Raw genomic sequence first — 13,301 nt, forward strand, 5'->3', positions numbered from 1 at the left:
AGGCGCCGGGGGTGCCTGTGGGGGAGGGGGCCCCCGAGCCGCGGAGACCCCCCGGGGGAGGCGACAGACCCCCTCCCGGAGTAGGAGGGCTTTGGGCGGACCCATCCCTCCCACCCCCTCCGGAGGAGGAGCGGGGGGAAAATGGAGGCTCGGGGCGGCTGAGGCGAGCTCCGGGGCGGGGGGCCGGGGCGGGGAAGGGGGGGTGTGGGGTGGGGAGACGAGGCGGGCCCGGCCGGGCCAGGGGGGGCCGAAGCGAGCTCCGGGGATGAGCTCGGGGGCGGCTGGGTGCGAGCTCCTGCCTCTGAGGCGAAGGCGGCGGCGGCGGCAGCAGAGGCGGCGGCGAGGCCCCCATGGGCCGGCGGCGGGCCTCAGCCGCGGCCTCCACTTGTCCGCACGCCGGCGGGATGGCGCCCGGGCCCCGGAGGAGCCGCGCTAGCCGAGGCCTGCTGCCGCGCTGCTGAGGCGAGCCCGCCAAACTCCCCTCCCCCTCCTCCGTCCTCGACCCCCCGCACCTCGCCCCTTCCCCACCCCCTCCTCCGTCTCGGTCCCCGGCGCCGCTCCGGACCACTATGACCATGAGATCCGCAGTGTTCAAGGCGGCCGCGGCCCCTGCCGGCGGCAACCCTGAGCAGCGACTGGACTACGAGCGGGCTGCGGCGCTGGGCGGGCCTGAGGACGAGCCCGGGGCGGCCGAAGCCCACTTCCTCCCCCGGCACCGTAAGCTCAAGGAGCCGGGGCCCCCGCTGGCCTCCTCCCAGGGCGGGAGCCCCGCGCCCTCCCCGGCCGGCTGCGGCGGCAAGGGCCGCGGCTTGTTGCTCCCGGCCGGGGCGGCCCCCGGGCAGCAGGAAGAGAGCTGGGGCGGCTCGGTGCCCTTGCCTTGTCCGCCCCCGGCCACCAAACAAGCCGGCGTTGGGGGGGAGCCAGCGGCCGCGGGCGCCGGCTGCAGTCCCCGACCCAAGTATCAGGCGGTGCTGCCCATTCAGACGGGCTCTCTCGTGGCGGCGGCCAAAGAGCCTACGCCCTGGGCTGGGGACAAGGGTGGGGCGGCTCCCCCAGCTGCCACCGCCTCGGACCCGGCGGGACCCCCACCACTACCTCTGCCGGGGCCGCCACCCCTCGCGCCCACCGCCGCCGCCGGGACCCTGGCGGCCAGCGAGGGCAGATGGAAGAGTATGAGGAAGAGCCCTCTCGGGGGTGGCGGCGGCTCGGGAGCCTCCAGTCAGGCCGCCTGCCTCAAGCAGATCCTTCTGCTGCAATTGGACCTCATCGAACAGCAGCAGCAGCAGCTGCAGGCCAAGGAAAAGGAGATCGAGGAGCTGAAGTCGGAGAGAGACACGGTACGGGAGGGGTTAATCTGCGTTCGGGACGAAGAACGAGTTGTGCGCATGCTCGGGGGAAGGGGGCTGTAGGAGGTTAAGGTATCCCTTGGTTAGGGGTAAGGAGATTGGCCACCAGCAAAGAGTATCTTAAGTGTCGGGTCCTTGGGAACCAGGCTCACAGACACGTTGGGTTGGAGGGAAGGGTTAAAGGGCAGCCTCCTAGGGGGAGGGGGAGGGGAGGTTTCGGGTGCCAAGGGGTTAATTTAAAATGACAGCCCTAGACTTGTGGGAAAGACGTTGAGAGTGGGAAAAGACCTGATTTGTGAAGGGTTGACTATGCAAAGGTGGGATGCATATGTGGTGGCTTTATGGAAGGGGTTAAATGGAAGAGCTTTTGCGTTAGAAATGCATTCTTAGAGGAGAGGGACAGAGCAGCTGTTGCACTGCTCTAGCATCTTTAGATAGGGCAAGTAGGCCTTTTAATTGGCAGAGAGGTAGAGGTGATTCACAGTGGAATCCTATTTTAGTTTTCTTAAATGATATGAAGAGAATCACTGCTTTGGATTCCAGACAGTTTTTAATAAGAATCTGAGTTATAAAACATGACCCACTGACCAGCTCCCTTGTATATAAGCGTGCTGTATAAGGACTTGTAGATTTGAAGGCATCAGGGGAAAGTTAATTAAATGTATCAAATACACCCCCCTCCCCCCAAAAAATCCCTATTTTAGGATCTTGAAATAGGGCAGTAATTTCTTATTTCTTTGTACTTCTGAGGAACATGACTGTATAGGCTCGTTACTGCAGCATTAGCCAAGAGCACCTTATGCATTAAAACATACTCTTTCAGATATCAGGAAAGCTGTGTGTGTGTATATGTGTGTGTGTGGGGGGTATTACTGTGCTAGCATACCTTACAGCTGCCTAAAAATAAACATGGTTTCTACAATTGTGTTCAGGCTGCAGCAGTCTCTGTCTCTCTCTCTTTCTCTCTCTCTCTCTCTCTCTCTGGCGTTGTGTGCGCCAAGGGCTGAGCAACGGAGCAGAGGGCTATTCATTTTGTTTGCTTTACAAATGAATCACATCAGGCATCGGCTGTTTTATTGGAGAATGCATTCTGCAAGGTGGAATGGGAGCTGGGGCAGGTCTCATCAAAATATCTCATGGTGTTGATTTGTGGAAGTTACTCAACATGGTGGTGGCACTGCTCAGCTACTGTACTGCAGTCTAGGGGTGTGATGGTACTGTAATTACAACACATCATATCCATACATGGGGGGGGGGGAGGCGGGAAGAGAAGGACCAGTGGAGGAGAAGAAATCAAGGAAATGTAACCCACAAACCATGGTTAAGTATTGTTAAGGCTGTGAATCAAAACAGAAGATGAAATGAGAGTATGGCTGACAGGGGGGGCTCTCTGCTGATTGTGGAGGTTTATGCTCAGTTCCTAAGGTAATGGCCCCTTTGCAGACTTTCCTAGGGAGGAAAAGTGGGGTGAGATAAGGATAGAGTATCAGTCCGAACTTGGCATTCACTGTTTTGTTGTGTATTGCAGTCTTAGCGTTGCTTAAGCTTGTTTCTCTTATTCCAGTTGTTGTTTGGCCTCTACTGAAATCTCTGCAGCTGAGTAGATATAATGAAGACAACGTTGATGTTGCTATCTATCCAAATGAAATTCTTACTACATTGTTTTACTTGGTGTAGTTGGCACCTTTTCTCAGAACGTTTTAATGTGGAGTTTTCATTGATAATAGACGTCCATTTTCTGTTTGATTATGTAGTTCTCCTTTAATTAAAGTTAAAAGACTATGAATTAATATTTAGATAAAAGTAGATTTTTCTCGTTTTCTTAAATGCAAAGGAATTTGCATATTTCTCGATCAATGGGATTATGGGTACTGGTTACTGTTACAATTCTTCCAAATTGAGTGTTCATTTTTTAAATGCCCTGCACACCCCTTTCAAATAAGACTGCAATCCCTTGTGGCACTGTGACTGTGAGCTTTTAATTCCTTCTCAATATACTGTTTGGACTTTGCCCCCGTGTATAGCATTTTGGAGTGAAAGAGAGGATAGGAGTTAGAGAAACTTAGGGCCTGCTAAAAGAACATAAGGTTAATTCTGGAAACTCCCAAACTGACTTGGAGCCACATGGTTAGCAGTAGCAGAGACCATGCCATTTGAAAGGCATGTTGTAGCCCCTCCCAGAGAAGAGAATCTTCTTTCAAAAGAATGAACTACAAATTCTCCCATGTTCCTCCTCAACTAGTTTAGCCCTAAAATTAAGCAGAGTACCTTGCTTTCTCTATTACGTTTAAGGAAAACTATTCAGATGGATGGCTGTCTATTAGAAAGAAATTGAATTGCTGTGGTCCATGGAAAGAGGCAGAAGACCATACTAATGCCTAAATGGGGCTAAGTACCTGGGTGTAATTTTTTGTGTTTTAAGTCTGCATTTTGGCACTCTCTCTTTTAGCTCCTTGCTCGGATTGAACGTATGGAAAGGCGGATGCAGCTGGTAAAGAAGGATAACGAGAAAGAAAGGCACAAGCTGTTTCAGGGCTATGAAACTGAAGAAAGAGAGGAAACGGAGCTATCCGAGAAAATTAAACTGGAGTGCCAGCCGGAGCTTTCCGAGACATCCCAGACTCTGCCTTCCAAGCCTTTCTCTTGTGGGCGGAGTGGAAAGGGACACAAAAGGTGTGCTAATAACTTTGTTATGCTGTCTGGACATGATGAGGACATGTGTTTCCAGTGACTGAGAGTAGGGGATTGGGATTTATGAATTAGTTTTAATACAGCCATATCCTGAATTATGAGGTCTCCCATGCTGAGAAACTATCTTGAAATGTTCTTGTAGGTTATAAAAATCTGTTAGGAACATTGTGGTCATTACAGAATGTAGAGTACATCACATCATAAAGAGAATGGGCAGCAAATGTGACAGCTGAGCTTCTTAAAGAAAACTATAGCAGTTCACGTCAAGTTAGGAAGTGTTAAATTCCTTCATTGTGTTAAGTAGTATTGGACAAAGAAGTGAGATCTAACTGTCCTTGGACCCAAAGATATTAGTCAGTCTATAGCTATAAAGGTGGCATAAATTTTGCAAACTTGGAATTCGACTGCAATAAAACATACAAACGTAGACAACAGTGATATAAATTAAGTTTTACAAGATTCAGATACATTAAAGATTATTCTGAGGTAGACTAGTAAAGCTTTTAAGGAGGAGATGGATCTTGAAAAAGAAGTTTAGAATTTAGGTTGGTAAAAAGGAAAGGAGGTGGCATTCTAGGAATGGGAGTTGGGGGAGGAGATTGGTGGGAGAAGGAAAGCCAGCAGGTAGCAAGAAAAAAGAAGTAGAGATTATAATTAACATGGTTTAGAATTGGGGAAAAAAATAAGAGACTGGGCTCTGGTTGAGAGGAATGACATAGGCCACAGAGTAGTGGCACCTCATGTTAGCTAAAGGGTCTTGAATAAAATAGGAACCTTTTTAGATTTAGTAGACAATAAGATACTATTAGAGATTCTTAACCATGGAAACTCACTTGTTCAACAAACACTTAACTGAGAGCCTGTTATACTGGTAAGCATGAGATTGTTCTTGCTTGTGACTGCCAACTGAGCCAGATGTTGAGATATTTAGATACCTGAACGTGTTTATTCTCTTGCTCCCAAATGTAATCAAATTAGATTTTATTCAAGAGTCAATACATTTTATAATGTTTTCTTCCCTATCTAATAGGAAATCCCCATTTGGAAGTACAGAAAGAAAGATTCCTGTTAAAAAGCTGGCTCCTGAATTTTCAAAAGTCAAAACAAAAACTCCTAAGCACTCTCCCATTAAAGAGGAACCCTGTGGTTCCTTATCTGAAACTGTTTGTAAACGTGAATTGAGGAGCCAAGAAACTCCAGAAAAGCCCCGGTCTTCAGTGGACACCCCGCCAAGACTCTCCACTCCCCAGAAGGGACCCAGCACCCACCCCAAGGAGAAAGCCTTCTCAAGTGAGATAGAAGATTTGCCGTACCTTTCCACCACAGAAATGTATTTGTGTCGTTGGCACCAGCCTCCCCCATCACCGTTACCATTACGGGAATCCTCTCCAAAGAAGGAGGAGACTGTAGCAAGTAAGGCATAGAGAACACTTGCTCTTATACCCTAGTGGTGGCGGTCAAGCTAACAAGTGTGAAAATGCCCTTGGCATTTTTAAAAAAGTGCAATCAATAAAGCAGAGTTCTGTCAAGAATGAGTAAGTTAACAGCCAGAGACAGACACTGTGCAGGCATTGCAAATAGATGGAATTACAGCAAAATGTGCTCAATGTATTTGCCTGCTTACACCACTGGGAGATGTGTTTGCCAGTAAGTTGCTCATCACAAGAGCACCAGACTTGGGGGTGTAATCTCCGGCAACTTGCATGCCCTCTGAAAGAAGGGTTTTCTGTGCTGTGAAATGCATAGAACTTATACTTTGCCATGCACGACTGTTCCTGCAATTGATATTGTGTGAAACCTGGGAGGGTGGTCTTTGGGTGTTCTCAGGGGCCAATGGTAATTTTTCGGTTGGGGAGCCAGCTTGGGGTGGGGAATTTCACCTGGGCCTCCGCTCTTTAACTATATAAACATTTATCTGTATCTCTATGTCCCGGTCTGGGGGGCAGGAGGAATCTGCCAAAGACCCAACAGTCTTACTTTATCTCACTATACTTCACAAAGGTTCTAAATGTGAAGAGTTTACTTGGATTGCAGTAGCCCATTGGTTGTTCATATATTTAAATAAAATGGTCTACAAACTATTTTTCAAACAATAAGGACTATCTTGGGATATCTGAGCTGCTTGGGGAGGGTGTGGGATGTGGGACCTTGGTCTTCATTCCCTTTTTTTTCTTCATGGCTTCCACACAGAGATGCTCCCCTATCTCCTACATCAACCAGTAACTGCAATGTGCCTTCAATTGTGTAATGTTAGTCGGTGACGGTCACTGCGGGTACTCCGGGGTGATGGTGGGGGAAGCCTTCTTGAATAGAGCCACAGCCCCGAGTTTCTACCACTGTGTCTTGCCCTAGCAGGAATGGGGATGGGAATCCATCCCAATAAGACAAGAGCATTCTCCAGGCTTTGTTTGGCTGTTCTGGTGAAAAAATTAAGTGGGGAAGATAGATTACTCTTCTTAACTATCTAAAATTCATTAGGCCTCACACTTGAGTACATGAGCTAGACCAGGATCCTGATCTAGGTTCAGGTTTTTTGTTGGTTCAGTCAGTTGAACAGGTTCATCCTTAATGGTTAACCTTCTTGCTGCCATGGCAATGCTGTGTAACAACTTAAGAGAAACCATGAAGCAACTTCCCATCCGGGATTGGGAAATGGCTTGGTCCAGAGCTGTTCTGTTTGACTGGCTGTTTTGAAAACCCTCTCTGCCCTAGTACAGAAAATTTCAAACACCTCTGAGATTGTGGGGGCATAGCAGTACAGAAAGAGTCTGATTGGGGGGATCCCGGCCCTTTGAGGAGCCTGAGTTGTGAATAAATGTGTGAATCCTTATCCTATCTCAAGAGGAAGCTCAATGGCTTGTTCTAAGGAAGCCAAAGTCTTTGTGCATGTTGTTCAGGCTGGACCAGCAAGGTAGTTTGTTTGGAGGGAGGAGGGAGCTGTTTAAGAAGACTACATATGTAAGTTTTGAGAACACTGATCTTTTATTTGAAAAATAGGGTCAACTTTTACTCACCTGCCATGTTCTGAGTTTAAGGTTTGATATCCTTGGCCATCAACTGTTGCAGGGAAACCACCCTAAATAATGAAGAAAAGAAGTCGTCTCAGTGTAAAAAAAAAAGTGGTGGGCTTATTTTCTTTTCTTTTGTCTGTTGTTCCCTCTTCCCCTCCCCCAGAGAGAAATTCTCAAAAGAACAACTCAAAAAAACCAAAATGGCTTCCTAGTGAGAACTTCAGTGATGATCCTTTCCTCCATTTTGGGTATGGGCTTTTTTTCTTTTTACACTGAGATGATTCTTCTTTCCTGCATTATTTAGGGTGTCTGATGCCATCAAGTGTTGCAGGAGAAACTTCAGTCTTGGCTGGTGAGTAGAATAGGAATTGTGCTGGCTGGGCCTGGGGTGGGGGTTGGTGGGATGGTGGATGGTTGGGAGCTGCATTCCCCATCAGTTGGATGTGGGAGAGTGAGATTCCTCGGTGTATGATTACACTATAGACTTCCAAATGACTACAAATTTCAGTTGTTTTTCAGGAACTGCAATAGCATCCATTATATGAATTGTCAGGTATTGGCTTAGGGTTTTTTTGATCCTGTGTCTGGCAGACTGCAATGGCATTTTAGGTTCTTTTATACCATAGCGAGGACACTGAATATGGCTTCAGGCGAGGCCATAGAATGGATTCCTATCACTTGGTAACTTTGTCCTATCTGGGGAGAGACCTCTTGTCCTAGTGAATTATAGGAGGGTTGTGTGACTTTGGATTTAAGGGTGGTTCCACCCCTCCTCCCTTTCTTTTTCTTTCTTTTTTTTTTTTTCAGTTCCTTCTTGGAGGGACCACTCAGTAGAGCCTCTAAGGGACCCAAATCCTTCAGACCTTTTGGAGGTAGGTACCCAAGACCTGTCAGTAGAGGGGAGTGATGGACAGAGTAGAAATGGAGGTTTAACTTGAATGTGTCATAGTAATTGGATGGATGAGTTAAATAACTCTAAAGCCAGAAGGGAACTTGAACAATTACCTAGCCCAACTCTTTTGTTTATATAGAAGAGAAAACTGAGTTTCAGAGTGGCTAAATGGTCTGTTCAAAAAGAAATAGGGAGCGTTCAAAACAAAATGAGATTTCCTGCTAAGTAAAAAAGTTAGCATGTGCTACTCAGCAGCAAAATTATATATTCCAAACTCATTTGACTCTTAAAATTGAGACTCTGGCAAAGCATGGAGGTAGGGAGGGTTTATGGCATTTTTAGGGGTTGTTTCAGTTTGACATGATTTTCACGTTGGAAACTTAAGGAAATAATTTTAAAATTTGGACAGTCTACAAGGGTGGGTGTGGGAAGAAGAATATGTGTGTTTTGTTGATTCTGTTACCAGGAGGTTCCCATGACATCTATAGAACTCACAGACTCAGGTGGGATCTACAGGGAAAAGATTTTACATTCCTGGAAGCTGGAAATGAGTTCGTATATACATGTGTCACGTGGTAATAAATAGTTTATCAGCTGCTGTTCTTTACGCAGAACCTGGATGACAGTGTGTTTTCGAAGCGGCATGCAAAACTGGAGCTGGATGAGAAGAGAAGGAAAAGGTGAGGCTAGAGAAACCATCCTGGAACAACTGAGCCCTAGGACCCTGACCTCTCTCGCCTATGCTGTGAAAAGTCCTGGAGCGCTATACACTCTTAAATTACTGCCATCCCAATTGGTTGAGTAGCTTAGTTTGAATTGGTAGTTGTAAGTAAAAATGTTTGGCTTTTTTTTCTTTGTGTATGGTCTTCTTCATTTCCACTGTCTGTGGAACATCAGCACATGATTTGGACTGCTAGACCTAAACAGCTCTTTCCTGACCAGGCAGACCGTTCACTTTACCATCCCCGACCTCCCCACCCCATTGAAAAGAGTCAGCACAGGTCTCCCTAGTGTCTGGATTGTGTTAGTTGCTTTTATAGAGCAAGTTTTCAGTAATACTGGGTTTGTTTGTTTTGTTTTGTTTGTCTGGTTTATTTTTCCTAGATGGGATATTCAGAGGATCAGGGAACAAAGAATTTTACAACGACTGCAGCTCAGAATGTATAAAAAGAAAGGAATTCAGGAATCTGAGCCTGAGGTTACCTCATTTTTCCCTGAGCCAGATGATGGTAAGTTTTGTCTATCTTAGAGAGTAGGTTTTTCGAAGAAGAAAAAGGGTGCAAGGCCCCCCCAGGGTACAACCTGCTCTGAATGAGTGAACAGCATTTTGGAGCAGGTGTAGTTGCTAGACAGTTCCCCTCTGTGTTACTAATAAAGTCCCATTTGGCTTTTTTCCATAGTTGAAAGTTTGATGATTACCCCCTTCTTGCCTGTTGTAGCATTTGGACGACCATTACCCAAATTAACTCCACAGTAAGTATAAAGGTGTTTTTTTCCCCTCTCTTCTGTCTCAGGTAGCCTGTATTTTTTTTTTTTTTAAGATTTTATTTATTTATTCATGAGAGACACGGGGGGGGCAGGGGGCAGAGACACAGGCAGAGGGAGAAGCAGGCTCCATGCAGGGAGCCCAACGTGGGACTCGTTCCCGGGACTCCAGGATCATGCCCTGGACTGAAGGCAGCGCCAAACCGCTGAGCCACCCAGGCTGCCCTGGCCTGTACTTTAACCTCATGAAAGCCTAGATATAAGGTGGAACAGGTAGCTTAGGCCATGGCTCTTGGACAGAAGTGAAGCTATCTGAGCAACTGGCTCTTGTAGTGATAAAATAATTAAAAGGATTGCTTTTTGAGTTAGAAATAGATTATTTAGTCACTTTATTTTTTATTTTTTATTTTTTTAATTTTTTATTTATTTATGATAGAGAGAGAGGCAGAGACACAGGCAGAGGGAGAAGCAGGCTCCATGCACTGGGAGCCTGACGTGGGATTCGATCCCGGGTCTCCAGGATCGCGCCCTGGGCCAAAGGCAGGCGCCAAACCGCTGCGCCACCCAGGAATCCCTATTTAGTCACTTTAATAGCACACTGTTTCTCTGGCTTTGAGACAAGAAGGACATTTCAAATTTGGAACTTGGGAGTCAGGGTTAGGGGTGGTGAGGGGCATAATATCTTTTTTAAGAGTTAATCTTTTGTCCACACTGAATCCCTTCTAGTCTTCCAAGTTGATTTCCTTACCCTTTTTTTTTTTTTTTTTTTTTTTGCCAGGAATTTTGAGCTGCCCTGGTTGGATGAGCGTAGCCGATGCAGGCTGGAGATCCAGAAGAAGCAAACACCTCACCGGACGTGTAGGAAATAGCTGGACTGGCAAGAACCTTCTGTCTTCAGATAGTTGTAGCATGCCATTCCCAGAGAATGGCAGAGACCTGTATATGTGACCTATGTCCTCATGTATGTTATCATTCGCTGATAATGCCCTTCCATACTCCCTTGATCTTGGTTTTGTTTTCATCACTCTGATTTCACAAAAACTCTTTCATTGGGCTAATTGTGAATTATGGAGGGTGATTGGGATTTCTTTTCCTTTTTTGGGGAAATGAGCTCTCAAGCTAAATCTGTAGGATGGCAGATTCAGAAGCCTCAAGTGTCTGCTTCTATACATTTGCCTATGTTAAAGGGGTAAAAGGGCTGTCTTCGTTAGACTTGTGGAAGATGAAGCAACCCCTGCCTTTAGAGCTGTGCCTGCATGGCACTCTTCTCACCCTGGTATACCCTTCCTTATAGATTGAGTATAGTGGTGTTTACCCTAAAACAAAACAAACAAAAAAACCTCACCATGAGCTTAAGGACCAGATGAGGAATAACAAGTGAAGTGATGAAGCAAGTCATCTTCACAGGGTAGAAAAGAGATTAAAAAGTTGGCAGATGTTCTCTTAAAACTATTCTGTAATACAGCCGTGTGGGAAGTGGTGTTTGGCTGTGATTATTTTCTTAGTTAATGGGTAACTGAATTTCTTCCCCTACTCCTTAAGAGAATGGGGATGGTTAGTTTTGGGCAAGTTATGACTCTAAACAAAAGCAGTTGACATTTGAGGATGGCATGTCAGAGCCTGTATAGATGTTCTTGTGTCACATCACTTCTCAAGTATTCCTTAGTTGGGCTCTATTCTTTTAGCTGAGCTCTTGGTGGTGGGATAGAGATTTAGGGAAGGTGGGGGGAGTGTATGTGGAAATATGTGCTTCCTTTGGCTGGCAAATGTCTACATCTTGGAAACAAACAGATGTACCTAATGAGCTTCTCCATTCACTTTGTAAAAATAGATTTGTATGTGTATCATCTTGGTCTCCTTTCCCCCCATTTTGTTAAAAAAAAATTCAGGACAGCACTCCAGGCCACTTTGGTCTCAGTGTAAGATCCCTGTAACTATCTGGAAGGAAAATAGAGCCAAGACCTCTGGTCTTAAATATATAGGAAATGCCTTTGTTTAGTCTTTATGACTATGGTGTGAAAACAAGTAGGGGTCTAATCTCCTAGAAGGTAGGGGCTTTTATCCTTGAAGAGAATATGTCCCCAGATTATTAGCACTTTTAGAGGAGAAGCCAAGGTATGTAGGGTGTGTGGCCGGCCCATCAATGGAGCATGAGAAAATGGGGATACCATTGTGGGAAGAAAAGAAAAGTTCCTCAGGGGCCTCCCACTGCTAAAGATTTTTGTGACATGTTGATCTGTGCTCCCTGGGTTTGACTTTTAAAGGAATTATTCCGGCAGCACATGTAGTATTCTTGGATGATCTTGCTGCTTTTATTTCTCCTTTTGTGTGTGTGTGTGTGTGTGTGTGTGTGTGTGTGTGTGGCTATGGGTTTTCATTTGTAACTCCATCTGCTTAGGAGAGTGGGCTCTCCACAAGGGAACCTGCTGTGAACTTCATCGCAGCAAGAGTGTAGAGAGAAATAGGACTTATTCCACTAGGGGCTCTCATCTCACACCTTAAGGGGAGGAAAGAGATTTCTAGAAAAACTGGGCCAGATTTTCTTTGTTCTCCATCATTTTAATATGGTAAGCTGTTTGGCTTTCCTACTCTGACCTATGTTATGTTCCTTTATAATGTGCCCAAGAAGAAAAAAGACCAATCAGTGTCTCTTTACGTTGTTCCTTGATTCCTCGGTTTCTTCTTGGTTTTCAGCATTTGTCGGATTCCTAATTTGGATATGGGTTAGCAAATTAAATCTTTGTGTTTGTGCCCTATCCAGGAGACTCCCCAGATTCTGAACTTGAGCTAGACTAAGAGGAATCCATGAGGTGCTATCTGGCCAGACATAAGTGGATTCTATTTCCTTGGTTCTCCCTCTACCTAGGACCGCTCATTTTATTGTCCCCTCTTCTAGATCAGTTCTCCTTTGATTTGGATGCATTGAGGTTTTTTGAGGAGGTTGGAGAGTAGATTAGCAAAGTCCCAAGAGCGAAATTACAGTGTGTTAGAGTGTGGGGGGAAAATTAGTCTTATTTTTTCCCTACATGGGATACAACACTGTGAAATTCAATCTTCAACAAAGGCCCTGCAATTCTCCTAAAACATAGTTCTTTGTTTCTTTCTTTAACAAAGTTTAAGCTAGTGTTAATAAATTAAAAAGAAAAATTGCTTGTCTGTCCACTTCAGCTTTGTTTTATGCCCATTTCATATTGTTGTCTGTGTTGTAATTCATACTTTTGATACCATTTCTGATGTGTAAAATTGGTTGTCTTGTAAATATCTTATAAAGAGTTCAATTGTAAATAAACTATTGTGGCTGTTAATTTTTGAACTTCCGCTTCAATTTATTAGATATATTGGGAAGCATTAAACGGTTCTGGTAGATATTGAAAGATTAAAAATAGAAATCTATTTTTGCAAAATAGAAAAATACATCATTTTCTCTTTTATTTGTGTATGAACACAACATGTTTTTCATCCCTTTGTTCTGTGTTCTCCTTTACACCTATGGTGAGTGGCAACTTTAAAAACAAGATTCTAGGACAGGATACTTGGTGCCTGGTGTCTAAATGAATAAAGCCTCCTAATTGAAAAGACCTTAGAGGTCATCTAGTCTGACCCATAACGCATGATTTTCCCCTTGACAGCATTCCAGACAAATGAAGTCCAGCTTCTGCTTCAACATTTCATTTTTTTCTATGCATTTTTTCCTAAATGTTAGAAAATCCTTCCTCACTGGTAAAATCTAACTTGTAACTCCAACCCATTGGTTCTTGGTTTGCCTTCCAGGGTGATGAAAAAGAATCAATTCTTCCTGTTCCTCATAGTCTCTTGAATAGTTAGATTGCTGTGGCTGTCAAATCTTTTCTTCATGGTAAACATTCACAGAGCTTA

The 13,301-nt window shown here is 45.2% G+C and overlaps 1 protein-coding gene across 3 annotated transcripts; it reads left to right on the forward strand.

The window, feature by feature from the left end:
• Positions 1–210: 210 nt before the first annotated feature.
• On the forward strand, positions 211–12,730 carry MSL1 (MSL complex subunit 1). Of its 3 annotated transcripts, XM_072780445.1 has the most exons (9): positions 213–1,337; positions 3,796–4,019; positions 5,068–5,450; positions 7,353–7,400; positions 7,856–7,920; positions 8,553–8,620; positions 9,045–9,169; positions 9,341–9,413; positions 10,204–12,730. In XM_072780445.1, the coding sequence occupies exons 1-9, from the start codon at positions 570–572 to the stop codon at positions 10,292–10,294; spliced, it is 1,845 nt and encodes a 614-aa protein (XP_072636546.1). In that variant the 5' UTR covers positions 213–569; the 3' UTR covers positions 10,295–12,730. The 3 variants fall into 3 exon arrangements, 2 of the variants coding, with proteins under 2 accessions (XP_072636547.1, XP_072636546.1); XR_012008994.1 differs by lacking the exon at positions 9,045–9,169 and having other exon boundaries at positions 211–1,337; positions 10,204–10,256; XM_072780446.1 differs by lacking the exon at positions 7,353–7,400 and having other exon boundaries at positions 212–1,337.
• The last annotated feature ends 571 nt before the right edge of the window (positions 12,731–13,301 follow it).

The sequence above is a fragment of the Canis lupus genome, chromosome 16 (genome assembly GCF_048164855.1).
Source record: "Canis lupus baileyi chromosome 16, mCanLup2.hap1, whole genome shotgun sequence".
Classification (NCBI taxonomy): Eukaryota; Metazoa; Chordata; class Mammalia; order Carnivora; family Canidae; genus Canis; species Canis lupus.

What these genes read in the sequence shown, in the direction of transcription:
- MSL1 (XM_072780445.1), top strand. Translation starts at nt 570, where the DNA reads ATGACCATGAGATCCGCAGTGTTCAAGGCGGCCGCGGCCCCTGCCGGC. An exon ending in TGAAGTCGGAGAGAGACACG is followed by an intron (nt 1,338 to 3,795) that starts GTACGGGAGGGG and finishes TCTCTCTTTTAG; the next exon opens with CTCCTTGCTCGGATTGAACG. An exon ending in GATGAGAAGAGAAGGAAAAG is followed by an intron (nt 8,621 to 9,044) that starts GTGAGGCTAGAG and finishes TATTTTTCCTAG; the next exon opens with ATGGGATATTCAGAGGATCA.